We start from the raw sequence: 17,699 nt of genomic DNA on the forward strand, positions 1-17,699 counted from the left end.
AGGCAGAGGCCCGCCCTAGAGGCCGGGCCCGAAAATCCTGAAACAGGAGACCCTGGAACAAGGGCTCGAGGGCGCCTCCCTCGGCGAGGGCTGCAGGAGCGCCCCCCTCTCCGACAGAGGCCAAGAAGTCACACGTGAACCCTGATGGCGACAGCTAGCTCGGGGGGTCCGGGGGGTCCGGGGGTTCCGGCTCTCCCGCCTTCTCCGCCCCCGAGGTCGTGGAGACAATGGCAGAGCGCCTAGTCACTGGACACCCCGACAAAGCGCCCCCAGCCCGCCAGGGCCCCTGACCCAGCCCCCGTGCCCCGGCCCACCTGGATGACGTTGCTGTACTTCACCACCTCCCCCAGCAGCTTCTTGTTCTCCGACTCGTTCTGCTTCTGCTCCAGCTCCGCGGCGTGCTAGGATTGCCAAAGAGTCAGTGCGGGACGCGCGGGGAAGAAGCGGCACGGCCATGGGCCGAGAGTACGACCGTTAAAGAAACGAAGGGCGGGCGTGTCCCATCAGCCCGCTGCGTGGGGGGCTGCGGGGAGGAAGCGTGCAAGGCCGCGCGGGGTAAAGCCAAGCGTGCCCAGAGCCTCTCCGGGCGCTGGGGATGTACGGGAATCGCTTGGCTCTCGGGCCTGACGCTGCTAGAGAAACCAAACGGGACAGTCGGCAAATTCAAACAATCTCTAAGTAGCCGTTCCGGTTCGACAAGTCCCAGGAACTTCAGGGACACAAAACGTCCCGAGCAGCAGCACGCACAGAACAATGGACTTGGGGTTTGCGCGTCCTGCGTCCTGATGAAGTGCTGCGCCCAGAGCAGGGGGGGCCGCCGAGGATCCCGGGGTCTCTGGGCGCCCGGCCCGCAGCCCGGCTTACCTGCAGCTTCTTGAGCAGGGCGGCCTCCGTGTGGTTGCCCTGCTTGGCCTGCTTGGCCTTCCAGTACTGCTTCTGCGCCGAGTAGCGGTTCATGGGGCACACCTTGAAGAGGCAGTCTGCGGCAGAGCCACGGCCACGGTCACCAGGGCGCCCCCGGCCTCCCTGCCCGCCCCGCGTGTCCCTTGGAAACGCCCTTTCGTGTCACCCGACTGTCTGAATGCCACGTCTCCGTCCCCCTGGCTGCCGAGCGCGCCCTGGCATGAGGGGACCCCCCGGGCGGTCTCTGGGAAGGTGGGATTCTGCAGCGGTGGTGCTGTTGGCCATGGTCTCTCGGGCCCCCGGTTCCAACACCTCACCCTGTGTCCCCGCCCCCGTCCCCCGGACACCCACCCCCTGCCACCCCCACCCAGCTCCCAGGACCATCACCGGCGCTTCCTAAGGCCAGCGGGGAGGAGACTGGCCACATCACAGCTCTCCCTCCCGTCTGTCTCTGTCTGTCCGTCTGTGGGCTGCCCCCAGCCCTGTGCTCAGGGGCGGTTCCTGACAATGCTCAGACCAGACCGTCCCGGGGCCCAAACTCAGCCTCCCGCATGCAAAGCCCGTGGCCGGGCAGGGCCCCAGGCAGAGCTGACCATGCCCGCCTGACCAGACCTCCTGGGGGACTCGGGCAGAGCTGACCATGCCCGCCTGACCATACCTCCTGGGGGGACGTGGGCAGTGCTGACCGTGGCCCTCTGACCATACCTCCTGGGGGACGTGGGCAGTGCTGACCCCCGCGTCCTCCCTGACTCACGCCGAGACACCTGGCATCGGTCTCCTCTCGGGTCTGCCCCTGTCTACACGGACGCCTCGCCCATGTGTCAGCACCAGCCTCGCCTCCGCAGGGCGGCTGAGACGGGCAGGAAGGCCCAGGAGTGGGGCCCGGGGCCGGGGCGTGGAGCTCGCACGCTGCGGCCAGCCCGAGATGACTCACCCTCTGGGAGTGACGGGCCCAGCTCACGACAAGGGGCCCTGACGGCACCGAGCACTTTGGGGCCAGACCATTGCGGGTCATGAGGCAGAGGACCCCTCCCGCCTGAGCACGGCCAGCGGCCTCGACCCGAACCTCGCAACCTTTCTCATGGCCCCCCCACGGCTCCCGGCTGCCAGAGTCCACCGCGTCCCTCTCATCTGTGCTGCGGCCAGCCCTGCCCCTGAGCGAGCGTCCCCAAGGCGGCACAGAGGACGCGGGCGGCGACTCGCTCAACGCTCAGGCAGGCACGGCCGGGAGGGAGCGGCCCGAGCACCGAGTTTCCCTTTCAGGGGAGAACCTTGGGGGCCGGAGTGACAGCACAGCGGGGAGGCCTTTGCCTTGCACGCGGCAGACCTGGGTTCAATCCCCGGCATCCCAGCACCACCAGGGGTGACTCCTGAGAGCAGAGCCAGAAGGAAGCCCTGAGCTTCGCCGGGTGGGACACAAAAGCAAAAATAATAATAATAATAATAATTTTAAAATAGGGGCTGGAGAGACAGCACAGCGGGTAGGGCGTTTGCCTTGCATGCGGCCGACCCGGGTTCAAATCCCAGCATCCCACTGCCAGGGGGTAATTCCTGAGTGCAGATCCAGGAGTAACTCCTGTGACTCGATGGGTGTGACCCAAAAAGCAAAAAAAATAAAAATAAAAATAACGGCGAGCCTTCAGCCTAGAGCCTGGCAGGCTCGGGAACCACTGGCCCAAGAGCCCCCGGCCGGCCACACCCTATGCGCCGCCGTGGGAGCGGGACGCTGGGTCCCTGCACCTCTGGACGGAGACCGGGCAGCCCGGGAGAACCTGGGAAATGGCGGCGCCCCCGGACTGTCTGCAAACCCAGACGGGGCGCGGGAAGAGCACTGGAGCCCCGGGGAGCGGAGGCTGGACCCCAGGCTGGCCCCGGGGAGCACGGCCGCCCTGCCCGCCCTGCACGCCTGCCCCAGGCGTCTGAGGGCCCTTCCCCGAGTCCCCGGCCGGGCAGCGTCTGGCTTGACACCAGCCGCCAGGCCTCCCTTAGGGCTGACCGGGGCAGGCCGTGCCACGGCCACACCTCCCTGGGGACGCTGGGCAGGGACCCGCCTCGTTTCTCCTCCCTCAGAAAGCTGCCGTCGGCTTTGGAAGAGGCAAGACGTGGCCAGCCCAGAGCAGGGGCAAAGCCAGACGGAGCTCAGAGCTTCCTGCAGAGGCAGCGAGGCAGCGGCACTGCCCCAGTGCCCGCTGGGCCGGGCGGGGAGGGAGGGAGAGGGGGGAGGGAGGGAGGGAGGGAGGGAGGGAGGGAAGGAGGGAGGGGGGGAGGGAGGGGGCGCCCAGGGCTCTCCCTGGCCTCCTGAGCAAGACACGCAGCTCCCTGAGCACAGCCAGGCCTTCCTGGAGCAAACAACCCCCGCTAGGGTTCGCGGCTGCAGACGCTACACTGCTGAGGGCCACAGTGCTGAGGGCCACAGTGCTGAGGGCCACTCTGCTGAGGGCCACTCTGCTGAGGGCCGAGCTGCCAGGGACACCGCAGAGGACCTGCCAGGGACACGGCGGTGACTTTCTCACTCCTCTAGGACATACACCCTCTCAGGGCGCGGGTGCCAAACTCTCTCCCTCTGTCTCTCCCTCTCTCTCCCTCTGTCTCTGTCTCTCTCTCTCTCTCCCTCTGTCTCTCTCCCTCTCCCTCTCCCTCTCCTTCTGTCTCTCTCCCTCTCTCTCTCCCACTCCCTCTCCCTCTCCCTCTCCCTCCCTCTCTCCCTCCCTCTCCCTCTCTCTCCCTCCCTCTCTCTCTCTCTCCCTCTCCCCCTACTCTCTCTGCACTTCAGGGGCAGGGGCTTGTTTGGCCTACGCCTGGAACTCTCCTGCCAAACTGGGGAGAGAGAAAGGTCTAGAAAGAACCCTGAGAAGGAGAACGGGGCAGTGCAAACCCAACTCCAAGGGCGGCTGTGCAGTGTGTGCAAGGTACAAACCCTTGTCACGGCGCAAGGTCCCGAGGCAGGGAAGGCTACTGCAGAGGCAGCAAGCGCGGCGCGAGTCACAACAGCCAGGGTGCAAGGAACCCCCCCCCCCCCCCGTGACAGGCGGGCAGTTCAGGTCTGACCAGGTGGACAAGGGCCTCCACGGAGCCTCTGAGACACTGAAATGTCGGGGCCCGGGGGCCCCAAAACCCAACCTTCCCGGCTCCCCGGCACACGCGTCTCGCTGGCTTGAAGCTCGTGTTCTCCGGAACCCGCCTGCCTCTCGCCTCACGCCTGTTTCAGTACAAACCACCTCCTCCGGGGTCCCTCCCCCACGCCTCCAGACGGGGAGAACACACCCACTTCCTCTCCCTGGAGACAGAGAAGCCAAAGCTCCCAGCGGCGGGCAGGGTCCCGTGTGCTGGAATGTCCAGGCCAGAGCCCGACACAGGCCAGCACAGCCCCCTGAGACGCCTGAGGCCAGCCCCGTCGGGCTCCACCATGGAAGCCTCGGGTCCGAGAGGGGCTGGGCCGCCCCCTGTGTTCCAGACACGGAGCCACCACGCTCTTGGCTTGCAGGAACCGGCCGGGACTGGACAGGAGAGTGTCGGGGTCGGGCCGCTCTGCCGACACCCCCGGCCATCGGGCTCCCTGTCCTCCCGTCCCGAGGCCTCCCTGACCGCCCAGGTGACCCAGTGTGGCCCTCAGCTCCGGGGGCCTCAGACACTCAGGACAGTCTTGTCCTGGGCTGAGGGGAGGGTCTGGGCGCAAGAGCAGGCGCTGCCGGGACGCGGCCTCCCGGCCACCGGACACGCCGCGGGCAGCCCCTTCACCCCAGAAAGGCACTGTCTCCCCGGGTGCAAACAGACGCAGGAGCAGCTGCCCCTGGGGGCGTGGCGGGCGCGTGCAGCAGAAAGGACAGCTCGGTGGTGTCCAGACACCCGGCAGAGCAGGAGGGCCAGCTAACGCGGCAGAGAAAAGTCTAACCGGCAACCAAACGAGCCTTTGAACACGCCTGGTGATGGTCACGCGCTCGGGCTGGGAAACAGCCACTGCTTGCAGGCGGGAGGTCATCGGTGCCAGGCTCACTAGTGACTGTTATTTTTAAGACCGAAGACGGGCTGAGTTCCACGGGACGCGACGCTGGAGCCTGCGCACGGCAGGCGGGTGCGGGCACTTCAAGGGCTGCCTTCCCGTCACGCGCCAGGTCTGGCCGGGACGGACCGTGGACGGTCCCCAAGAGAGCAAGCAGGGGACGGGCGAAGGGCAGACGCTGGGCGGGAGAATGACATTGCAGCATCTCACGGCCCCGTCACCAACAAGCAGGGCAGCGGCACCCCACCAGGGCCTCGCCCCGGTCAGGGGCATGGGAAGGCCAGCAGGACGAGGCCGCTGGGGCTGCCCAGGGAGGAGGGGGCACAGGACACACAGCCAGGACACCCCGGGGGCAGCCAGAGACGCAGGAGGGGCGGGGAGATGCTCCGTTTCCAGACGGATGCGGAATGGAAGAACCAGCTCAGGGGAAGGAAGTTCCCGCCAGCAGCCGGGAAAGGCCCCGACTATCAGCAAGGGCGCCGGGCCCAGAGCCCAGGGGAGCCCCTGTCACTCGGGGCATGGGCCGAGGGGCTCCGTCAGTGGCCACCACCTGCCTCAGCTGTGTTTATCCCACTGGGGCTGACCTCAGCATCCCGCTTCTCCGGGCCGAGTCCAGGAAGCTCCAGGCCAGCCTGTGTTCCACCACCAAGCACAGGTCGGTTCCAGGTGACATGCCACAGGTTCAAGTGCTTCGTAAACACGCCTTATTATTACTTCCAACTTGACACTCCAGATGAGCAAATACAGTTGTGTTTGTGTCCCAGACTGCAGAGGCCGTGACGCCGACTGGTCCCGGAAGTATGCCAGGTCCTCAAGACCCCCCCAGGTGATCCAAAGGTGGAAGGAACAATGACCCAGAAACACCTCCCATGTGCACACACACACACACACATGCACATACAACATACACACCCATACACACACATGCAAACAACATATGCACACACATGCACATGTGTGCACACACATACAAACCCATACACACGTACATACACATGCACACACATGCATACATACCCACACATGCATAACATGTGCACACACATGCACACATGTGCAAACACACATGCACACACATGCACATGTGTGTACACAAACACACAGGCACACACACGCACACACACACATGCACACATAATCACCCAGGAACAAACCTGGAGGCTTGAGCACTGGAGGAAAAGCGCTTTATAAGGGTATTTTCCCCATCCCAGAAAAATGTACACACGTGCCACCACTGTCCCCACTTTGCACAGGGGGAACCCCGAGTCTGAGTTGGTGACCTGCTGGTCAGAACCCCGGGAGCCGGGGCAGAGACGGCCCCAAACCTCGCTGACCACTGGGTGTCTGCACCCGTCACCAGCTGATCACTTTCCCGTTTCGTGCTTTCCACTGTCTAATCTCTTCCTTTCCCTTCCTTCCTCTCCCTTCGTGATTGCGGACTGCACTGCCGTTTGCTCTGGAGCAGGGTGTGTCTTTAACACAAACATCAACCCACACCAGGGGCACCAGAGACAGACCGAATGGTGCATCTCAATCTCAGCGGTTTTTAAGAACTCAGCTTCAAACTGCTCAAAAGCCACCTGCAGCGACGGGACAGAGAGAAGGTCGTGTGAGTGAGTGAGTGAGTGAGTGAGTGAGTGAGTGAGTGAGTGAGTGAGTGAGTGAGAAGGAGAAGCCGGACACAGAACGGGCTCCCCACACGCGACTGACACACGGCGAGGAGCACGACCCGCACAGCAGACCTGGGGGGTCTGAGGAGGGGAGCGGGGTCCTTGGGAGAGGGCAGGTGCGCGGCTGAGGGGCGGTGCTGGAATCCCGTGCATGAGGAAGCGTTCTAAACGAACATCCAAACCACAGGACACCAATCTCAAAATGAACAAAAGTGGCTACAAAGGGACAGTCCTAGGTCCCCCCGAAGGCCGGAAACAGGGAAATCTAAGCTCCACACGGCCGTGCCCAGGGACACGGCAGACACCCCACGGCCACGGCTAGCACGGGCCGCCCACACGCAAGAAGCAGCAGCCGCAGGATTAGTCAGGAGGGAAACACAAATAACATGCGAACGCCACCTACGCCCACAAGAAAGCCCGGCACCGGGGCCAGGGCACAGGGCGTGGCGAGGCACGCGCCGGCCTCACACTCACACCGGCCCAGGCTGACGGCAGAGGCAGAGGGTTTGGCTCCTCTGAAGAAAGATTTGGCCTTTTCTGGTTTGTTTGCTTTTTTTTTTTTCTTGTTTTTTGCCTTTTGGGTCACGCCCAGCGATACTCAGGGGCTACCCCTGGCTCTGCACTCAGGAATCACTCCTGGTGGTGCTCAGGGGACCATATGGGATGCCGGGGATTGAACCCGGGTCAGCCGCATGTAAGGCAAACCCTACCCACTGTAGTCGTATCGATAGTACAGCTCCAGCCCCAACAAGCACCATGTTAAGTGGATTTTATTGTCTACACACACCATACAATAGGTGGAAAAACTCATGGCCAAAGCTGCGTCTGGTCCTCCCGTGGTCTCGCTTCAGGGACCGACGGCCCTGCGAACACCCCGAGCATCGAGGAGAAGCTCTGCAGGCAGGAGAGAACCTGTGTCTGCCGCTGCTCGCATTTCCCTTGACATGGGAAGAAGAGGAAGACTTGGGGGACTTGCCCGCCAGGAGACAGGGCTCAGGGCAGCTCCCCCAAACCCCGTGGCAGGGGGAGCGGGCTCGGCCGTGGGACAGACATGCCTGCACGCAGCCGGAGTGAGAGTGTGCTTGGAGCAAAGGGCAGCCGGGGGGTCCCGGCACGTCCGAGGAGGACATGCAGGGACTCGGCCCGGCGGGTCAAAGGGACGGGAGAGACGGAGAAGCCTCCGCAGGGCAGCCAGTGACCCACTGGCCGGAGCACAGCAGCACGAATTCCCAATCGCCCCCAGTGCTGGGCTGGGGAGCTGGTCCAGGGATGAGCGGTGGGGGCGGCAGGAGGGGTGTGGCCGGTGCGGAGGGCGCGGATGCTCTCCGTCACTCGGTGCTTGACTGCGTGACAGCGGCACGAGGGGGCCGGCACGCGGCTCACTGAGGTGAGCGCTGAGATCTGACGCGGGTGGCGGCAGAAAGTTCCGGAGTGTGTTTTACGGGAGAAAGTGGAACCGCACGTGTGGGGCTCGGTCCCGCCCTGGTCCTTCGGGGGCTCCCCCGGCAGCCAAACAGTTAACCCTTCTAGAGCCAGAGCGCTAGCTCTGTCGGGAGGGCGCTCGCCTTGCACGCAGCCAAGCCGCCCGGGCCACAGAACCCCGTAAGGCCCGAAAGCACCGAGCACTCTGGGCGTGAGTCCTGACCGAGGACTCAGAACATCACCCGGCGGCCCGAAAGAAAAAGAAGCAAAATAACTTTCTAGTTTCCACCCTTAAGTGACATGGAGGGTCTCACTTCTCAGACTCACCACGGCGACCCAGCCTCACCCCTCCCCGGCGACACGCGGAGCGGCCCAGCAAGGCTCCCTGGGGCTGAGCACTGGGCTCCGTCACACAGGAGCGCACGTGGCTGCTAGAACACAAGCCGGACACCGGGACCCAACAGCCCTGCATGCACACACACACACACAGATACACAGACATGGACATGGACACACATACACGGACACACATGGACACGGACACGCAAACACACACACGGACATACAGACACCGTGCCCGAGCACTGCCAACCGTCCCCTGGAAGCAGCCAAACACAGGACCCCAGCTCTGCGCAGCTGAGGGGACCCCTCCGGCCGCGGCGGCTTGGGGCGGCACAGGACCAGGCTCGGGGGCAGGCCCAGCCTCTCTGGGACGCAGGGCGGCCCGGGGCTCTGAAGGGAGAGCGCGTCCAGAGGAAGCCAGGCCGCGGGGAGGGGCTCTGTCAGGTTTCGGCTGCGGCTCCCCCGAGGGCAATGCCCCGGGCCGTGGCTGTTTATCACCGTTCCCTGGAGCCCGCGGGCCGTCTGCCAGCCGGATCGGCCCGGCTCTGCCCCAACGGCAGCCTTTGATGTGCTCCAGGATGACGAGCCCCAGACCTCCCCGGCCCGCGGGAGCTGGAGCGTCTCTCCTTTCATCTGCCGCTGGAGACACTGACCCGGGGCACCTGCTCGGCTCTGCCGGGAGCTGCGCGTTCTCAGGACTAAGCGCCGACCCCTCAGGCGGCCCCTCAGACGGCCCCTCAGACGGCCCCTCAGACGGCCCCGCAGGTGCTGCGCGACCCGCCGGGACAGCCCAGACTGCGGGGCGGGACCTCCTGCTTGTGACCGCCCCTGGAACCCTCAGGGCAGAAGCACGGACACCTACAGGGGACCTTCCCCAGGAGAAAGCGAGAGCGTCTGCGGGGCAGGAGGGTCCCTGGGCTGCTTGTGGAGACAGGAAACTGCCGGGGTGGGTGTTTCTCACACCTCATGCTTTCTGGGGGGAGGGGGCTCTCCTGCAGGTGGGGGCCTTGCTGCAGGGGAGGCCTGAGGGCTTGGAGCTTGAGCCCAGGTCTCTGAGGGGCCATGGGCGTGTCGGACTGCTGTATGCCCTCAGCAGCGTCCACGGCGACCTAGCCTGACAGCAGTGCTCCTGGGAGACGCGCCTCCTCAGGCAGCTGCTCCCCCACCAGGGCGCCCCCCACCCCGCCCCCGCTTCGTCCATGCACGACACTCAGCGCCCCGACCACCTAGCTCCCCGACCACACAGCTCCGCTCAACGCTTCACAACCACGATGACGCATCTCTCTCTTGTGTTTGGTTTGGGCCACACCCAGCAATGCTCGGGCCTTACTCCTGGCTCTGTGCTCAGGTTTCGCTCCTAGCAGGGACTGGGGACCGTGTGGGGGCGGGTGGGGGGGCAGCTATGGAGCTGGGGTCGGCCATGTGCAAGGCAAGTGCCCAACCCACTGGACACTTTGTTGGAGATTTCCTTGCGTTTGGGAATTCCAGCCGTCTCGCAGCCACGGGGAAGGCAGACGCTGGCCGGCCCATCCCGAAATTCTCCCCCAGCGGGGTGGGGGGGGGACAGGCCAGCTCTGCAATCCTGGCCGGGGGCCAGGGCGGGGGGGCGGGGGGCGGGCCTCGCTGCTGCTGGGCCAAGCCCCACTGTCCCATCACGTGCCTCGTCCACGATGCTTGCTCGGACCAGGGGTCACGCCCTTTGCCCAGCAGACACCTCACAGGCCACAGAGCCATCCAGCGGGCAGCAGCTGTCCAGTCCCACCACTGGCCCTGCGGCTTCCCCACCCCAGCCCCGGCCAGAGAGAGGCTTCCCTGCTTTCCCCCGGCCCGAGTGACATCACCCCGCATTTGCTTTGGCATTTTCTTGGTACGGGCCCAGGGGCACACAGAGGAAATATTTACACAACAGGCCCTGGTGGACAACGAGCCGTTTGTCCTCCTGGGGCCACTTCCCACGGCGCCCCCGGCCCCTTGACCCAAGCAAGAGGGCAAACTTGACCCTTCTGGGTGTCGTCACGGGCCACTTGCCCCTGGGAGCGCAAACACGGCCTGATGATTCACAGTGACGGGGGAGCAGCCGTCTCTGTCGGCAGGCAGACGCACGGACAGACAGACACACAGACAGACAGACACACGGACAGACAGACACACAGACAGACAGACACACGGACAGACAGACACACAGACAGACGCATGGACAGACAGACACACGGACAGACAGACACACGGACAGACAGACGCATGGACAGACAGACACACGGACAGACAGACACACGGACAGACAGACACACGGACAGACAGACGCATGGACGGACAGACACACGGACAGACAGACACATGGACAGACAGACACACGGACAGACAGACGCACAGACAGACACACAGACAGACACACGAACAGACAGACGCATGGACAGACAGACGCACGGACAGACAGACACATGGACAGACAGACACACGGACAGACAGACACACAGACAAACACACGGACAGACAGATGCATGGACAGACAGACACACAGACAGACAGACAGACACACGGACAGACAGACACACGGACAGACAGACACACGGACAGACAGACACACGGACAGACAAACACACAGATAGGCAGACAAGCAACCACAGCACTGCGGCAAGGGGCCGCCCTGCGTCCAGTCCACCCCCACACAGCCTGGGAAATGCCTGTTAAGCGCCACGCATGCCCAAGAGTGCAATAAATACCCTAGAAATAAACAGACGCCCCGAGGGGCAGCGAACCCCCAACCCCGAGTCAGGTGACAGGACAGACACTTCCTTCCCGCAGACGTTAGAAGAGCTTGTGAACAGGGCTCTTTCTTGTTTCCTCCGTCCCGCCCCAGGTCCAGGTTACTCCCTCCCTCCCCCGCAAAGACCCTCCAAGGGAAAGGCAGGGAGCGCCTGGGTAACTGTCCGCCTTCCCGCCAGCTGCTATTTAAATTGCGGGTGTCATTCTGTTGCAAATTATATCTGGCCCTCGGAAATGACACTAGCTTTGCAAACACCAAGCAAATCTAGACAAATCAAATACAAAACTGTGGACGTGGCAGCCTGGCCTCACGGAGCCCCAGATGGAAGAGAGAAAGACCCTTTCTCTCGCCAAAAGAGGGCGAGGTGGAGGGCGGGGCTCCGGTCGGGCTCACCCCAGACACGCCTGAAACAGCCACGGCTCCCCGTGGCCACAGCCATGCGAAGCCTGCCCTGGACAGGCCGCTGCCCTGGGGCACAGGCGCAAGCAGGAAGGCGGAATCAAAGCCGAGTCTCAGCACGGCCGGGAAGGATGGAGAGAAAGAGGAAAATGACAACCCAGTGGCCACACACAGAGAACGGGGGTCCCCAGGTGCAGGGAGCAGCCCTGCGGGGTGCCCGCCACCTGACACCTCGGTTCATGTTGCCTCAGGAAGCCAGCGGGCGGGCCCAGGGGCTGGGGTCTCCGGACAGCCTCCTGCCTTCTTGGCAGGAGCGTGGGAGCGGGACGGGGTCTGCTGCTCCCAGGGAGGGAGCTGGCCGGTCATATCAGCAACCCTCGGCTGCCGGACAGCGGGCTGGGCCGGACAGCACACGGGGGCCTCCAGAACTGGCACAGCGGCCGCTCCGTCTAGACTGGTTCTGAGAGGCCAGAAGAGCAACATCTGCGGGTCCCCTGCAAAGGGCGTGACCTTGCTGAGCTCCGGGGAACGTGTCCTGCGTCTCTGGCAACCAGGGAAGCCCGGGACCCGGCCCGAGCCCCAGACAGAAGACCTGCGTGAGGTGCACAGGCCCAGGAAAGGTGCTGCTCACCCCTCTGCGCCCAGGAGTCACGCTCAGTCCGGCGGGCAGCAGAAGACCAGGGCCAGCTGGGGTGAGGAAGGGGCGACTGCAGCTGGGCGGGGAAGCAGCCCCAGTATCCCAGACAGGAGCAAGCCCGGACCGTCAACACTCACCCCAGTCAACACACACACACACACACACACACACACACACACACACACCGCTCAATACACACACCCCCAGTCAACACACACACACTCAACATACACACACACTCAACACTCACCCCAGTCAACACACACACACACCGCTCAATACACACCCCCAGTCAACACACACACACACACCCGCTCAACATACACCCCCAGTCAACACACACACACACACCGCTCAATACACACACCCCCAGTCAACACACACACACACCGCTCAATACACACCCCCCAGTCAACACACACACACCCGCTCAACATACACCCCCAGTCAACACACACACTCAACATACACACACTCAACACACACCCCCAGTCAACACACACGCCCGCTCAACACCCCCCCCCCCAGTAGTCAAAACCTGCTCAAGGTGGCGGTTTTGTCTACAGGGTGAAGCCACCCCTGCCGTGATAGGAAGGTGTGGATGGTACCACTTGCGAATGTTCTAAAAGGGGGAGAGAAAGTCTATAATAAAGTTGTGGATCACAGGATGGTGCCTGGGTTGAACGGAGAGATCAAAGGCTCTCTGTCACACATAAACGATGCTCAAGTTTTTGTCCCCATTTTTTTTTTTTTTTTTTTTTGCGTTTTGGGTCACACCTGGCTATGCACAGGGGTTACTCCTGGCTGTACACTCAGGAATTACTCCTGGCGATGCTCAGGGGACCATATGGGATGCTGGGAATCGAACTCGGGTCGGCCACGTGCAAGGCAAACGCCCTACCCGCTGTGCTATTGCTCCAGCTCCCTTGTCCCCATTTTAATGTGGCTATTTTCTCTACTTTTTTTGATGAATTGTGATGCATATTGGCTTGTTTTAATTCTAAAAAAAAATTTAATCCAAACTGTCATGCGTACCAAGAAAAGTTTGATTAAACTATTTAAGTTCATCAAGCCTTTGGGGCGAGGTGTGGCGTCCCAAGGGGGTCCCCTTCGGAGACGCTCGGCCAACATGTGCCAGGGCAGCAGGTGTGGTGGGCTCGGACGGGCAGTGCTGAAGTCATTCCAAGCCAGCCTGGGGCCACTCAGGGGCCCCCAGGCCACCCAGCATGGTTGGGGGACTCCACGGGTACACGCAGCAACGCTTGGAGACCGTGTGGTGCCATGGGTCAAACCGGGGTCGGCTGCAAGCGCCCGAGCCCTCTCCTCTCTCTGCAGCCCGAGCCCCTGCACTCTGGGTAAGGACAACTCCATCTCGCTGCGAGAGCTGCAACGCGTCCCCAGTACACACGGGCACTGAGGAGGCCGCCCCGGGCGGCTGGCTGGCACGGTGAGGATTATCAAATAATAAACTACTGCCACGTAAGTGCATGGCTGCCCCGCGCCCAGGCGAATAAACACGCACACACTCGCAGGTACACGCGTCCGCAGCCCGGCTATGTGGGCAAACCAGAAACGAAGCTTTCTGCCCTCTTGACATTTCCTCCTGCCGTGAAACAGTCCCAGAAAACGTGGACTCCGGGGCAACAGCACAGCATTTGCCTTGCACGTGGCAGACCCAGGTTCGATCCCTGGCATCCCATATGGTCCCCCGAGCACTGCCAGAAGTAAATTCCGAGTGCAGAGCCAGGAGTAACCTCTGAGCATCACCAGGTGTGACGCAAAAGTCAAAAACAAAAAACGAGAACAAAAAACGTGGACTCCCCACTCCGAGTACGCACTCCCCCTTGTGTGCGCGTGTTTCCCCCATGAATTTATTTAGTATTTATTTCTATAGTATTGTTTATTTCCCCGCTGGCTTCTCTCTTACCTGTGCTTTCCCACGCAGACCCTCAGCAGTGCTCGGGGCAAAGACCACCCCCAGCGAGCACGCAGCTCTGCCCCTCCCGCCTCCTGGGCACCGTGGCTGGCAGCCTGCCTGTCGCCCACCCATCACAGCGTGACCGGCCACCCAGACCTTCAGCTCTGCCACCCTGAGGCCCAGGGAGCTCGGGCTCGCAGCCTCTTCCCCCTGCCCGCCCTCGCACAACGGACCAAGGTCGGGAGGGCCGGAGAGTCCACTTGCACGCAGCTGGCTGGGTCCGATCCCGGCACCCCATAGAGTCCCCCGAGCCCCTCCAGGAGTGGCCCCTGAGCACAGAACCAGGAGTCAGTCCTGAGCACCGCTGGGTGGGAGAACACAGTCCGGTGTGTGCGGGCGCTGGTCTGGATCCAACAGCACCGGAACCACTGGGCAGAGAAGGGCCCAGGGCTCATGGGCACCTCTGGGCACAGACATGTTTAAACACACAGACATGGACACACACACACACACACACACACACACCACATACCACACACATACACACATTCTCACACATACTCACATACACACATCACAAGGATACTCTCACACACACTCATACACACTCACATACACACACTCTCCCACACACACACTCACACCACACACATATATACACACACATTGCTGGATAACATTGGGTTGTCCTTACTCTCCCGCAGGGACTTTAGGTTTATGGAGCTACTCCCACAACAGTGCTCCTGAGACACACCCAATTCCAGCCAGCACTAATAATCCTATATTGCTTTTCTCTTTCATGTCACTTGCATGGTTTAGCAATGTCCTTTTTGTATAGACACAGGAAGACAGTTCATACCATGCTTTGTAACATGGGAGTTAACTAACTCCAAATAATATTTACTGCTGGGCATCCATCATATTTACCTGACTTAAGTCTCAGTTGCCCTTAGTTCCTAACACCCCCAAAAGGAGGGTCCCAACGAAGGGACTGGATGGACCCAGGGCAAGCTGTGAGCTACCCTGGCATCAGAAAGGGACAAGCTAAATGCCATAAGAAGGATAATAAGTTAAGAGCACAGTCATGGAACAATCTCTGGTATGACCCAAAAAGAAGTAACTGAATGAGGACCCTGCTGGGGTTAGGAAAGACTAACCTGGCCTGAGCACTGTGGTCTGGGATATATAGCAAGGTGTCCCCAGGAAGAGCCAACCTTTAAGCTCAATTTATCTCTTAGTGTGTTCGTACAAAATACCTAGAAATACTATCAGAAGTAAATGTACTATGACTGTTTACATGGATTACTAGGGACTGGAGCAACAGCACAGCGGGTAGGGCGTTTGCCTTGCACGCGGCCGACCCGGGTTCGATTCTCAGCATCCCATAGGGTCCCCTGAGCACCGCCAGGGGCCATTCCTGAGTGCAGAACCAGGAGTAACCCCTATGCACTGCCGGGGGTGACCCAAAAAGCAAAATAAATAATTTTTTAATTAAAAAATAAATAAATAAATGGATTACTAGCTGAGGAGAGGAGAAGGCAATACACCCTGGACAGATCCCGCCCTTGAGCGGGTCTCCTAGGAATCGAGATGAAATCTCAGGTGAGATTTGTCCTTGACTCAATCCCCTGGAACTTCCCTTAAAGGAGTGGCTTCTCCTCAGTTTGTTGCTATGACGATGTTCGCCCCCTGGCCCCCCTCCCCGCCCCGTGTGTCCCCGCCCTTCACCTTCAAGGGGAGAGGCAGGAGACTGCGGAGACCATGATGACGGGACTACGGCCAAGACGACAACTTGGGATGTTCTCAAGGGGAGAGTCGGCTATGCTGGGGAGGAGAGGGAGAAACAAACTGGCTCCCCGCCAGCCCGGGGCCCTGCCTCTCGGTCCCCGCGTCCTTCACTCAGCCGGGGGGACGGTTCTCAGACCCCTAACGCTCGAGTCCCACGCGCGCCCACACCTTTCCTCTTGTGAAACTCACACACATCACGTGCACACTCTCACACACTGTACACACATACCACACACACAGAGTCTCACACACTCCCTTTCACACACACCACACACACTCCTGTGGCTCCCGTGTCGGGATCCTCTGAGGTGCTCACCGCCTCCTCGCTGTTCACAGGCCTCCGGGGCCTCTGGAAATTACAGCTTCACCATCTCTAAGTGGTCCAGGCGCCAAATCACACACGTGCACACACACAAACACACACAACAACCACAGTCACAAGCACAAGAGAGAAGTCCAAGACAGCACGTCTGGGGCCCCGCCCTCGGGTCCTGTCACAGCGGTTCCGGAGCCCAGCTCCCGCCAGAGGAGGCCAAAGGTGGCCGGGCGGGCGGGAGCAGGCAGGGGGCGCCTGGGGCAGGACGAGGTTCCGGAGCCTTCCGAGCACTCTCGAGGCCTCAGGGACGGCTGCCACCAGGGTGCCTGCTCTGCAGCTGCCGCGCTCACCTCAAGAAGCACAAAAGGCAAACAGGGACCCCCCAGAGGCGCCTCCCAGCTGCCCCCGCGCCCGGCCGGCACCTGGGCGGAGAGGCCGCTGGCTTGGGCCCCCGCCCGCAGCGTGCAGAGCCGCCGTCCCTCCCGTGCGGAGTCGGCCGCGGCAAGCCGTGGGGACACGTCCGGAAGCAGAACAGAACCTCTCTGGTCTCTGCACGTCGGGCCCGGGGCGCAGTCTGGGCCCACCCGCCTGGGCCTGGCAGCGCCCACCCAGCAGCACTGCCCGTCACAGCGCCACAGGCTGGTGCCACTCTGAACCCTGGCACGGGAGGCCCCGCCCAGGAGCACTGCAGGAGGGAGCCGTCACACAGCGGGGAGGTGCCGGCCTGGCACAGGGCCACCTGGGCCCGATCCTCAACATGCCAGATGGCCCCTGGGCCCACCAGAAGTGAGCCCTGAGCACTGCCGGTGTGGCCCCTACTCAAACAAACACGTCAGAAATCTAGAGGGAGGGGCCGGAGCGATAGCACAACAGGTAGGGCGTTTGCCTTGCACGCGGTCGACCCGGGTTCGATCCCCGGCATCCCATATGGTCCCCCGAGCACCGCCAGGAGTAATTCCTGAGTGCAAAGCCAGGAGTAACCCCTGAGCATCGCTGGGTGTGACCCAAAAAGCAAAAAAAAAAAAAAAAAAAGAAATCTAGAGGGAGCAGGAAGGAAACCAGGAGCATCAAAGGGAACCAAGAGAGCAGAGGGCAGTTCCCTGAAGCCAAGGGCAGCGAATACTTCCTCAGGTCAATATTTTTTCACTCTCTGGCCAACCACGTGTCTTTCTCTGGGTGTCTGCTCCCCGCCTTTCCCCGCTGTCCAGTGCAGTGAGGAGTTTCCTGACACCATTTGTGAGTGCGTCAAGCATCCTGGATATCAGCCCCCTGGGGATGTACAGAGTGGAAATATGTTCTCCTCTCCAGTTCAGTGTCCTTTTGTTTTAACTGAAGTTTCGAGTTTTGAGGGGTTTATTTGTGATGTTAGGGCCCGGGTTAACAAACCTGCCAATGCGGTTTCATGCTTCAAATAAGACAAGTGTCTTTTGACACGTAAAAGCCTTTTGCTTTCTGTAGTCCCACTGTGTGTTGCCGTTTTTCGCTGTCTTGGCTAACGGTGCTGGAGAGCTCTGCCCGCTCTCCTCGGTGCATGGGA

The 17,699-nt window shown here is 61.7% G+C and overlaps 1 protein-coding gene across 1 annotated transcript in view; it reads right to left on the minus strand.

Moving 5' to 3' along the window:
• The window catches only part of ITPR2 (inositol 1,4,5-trisphosphate receptor type 2), a 317,220-nt gene that overhangs the window by 257,947 nt on the left and 41,574 nt on the right, over positions 1-17,699 (minus strand). Inside the window, 2 exon segments of the mRNA XM_055118479.1 lie at positions 315-401; positions 865-980. Coding sequence (XP_054974454.1) covers positions 315-401; positions 865-980 — 203 coding nt within the window.

This window comes from Sorex araneus, chromosome 10 (assembly GCF_027595985.1).
Source record: "Sorex araneus isolate mSorAra2 chromosome 10, mSorAra2.pri, whole genome shotgun sequence".
Lineage (NCBI taxonomy): Eukaryota > Metazoa > Chordata > Mammalia > Eulipotyphla > Soricidae > Sorex > Sorex araneus.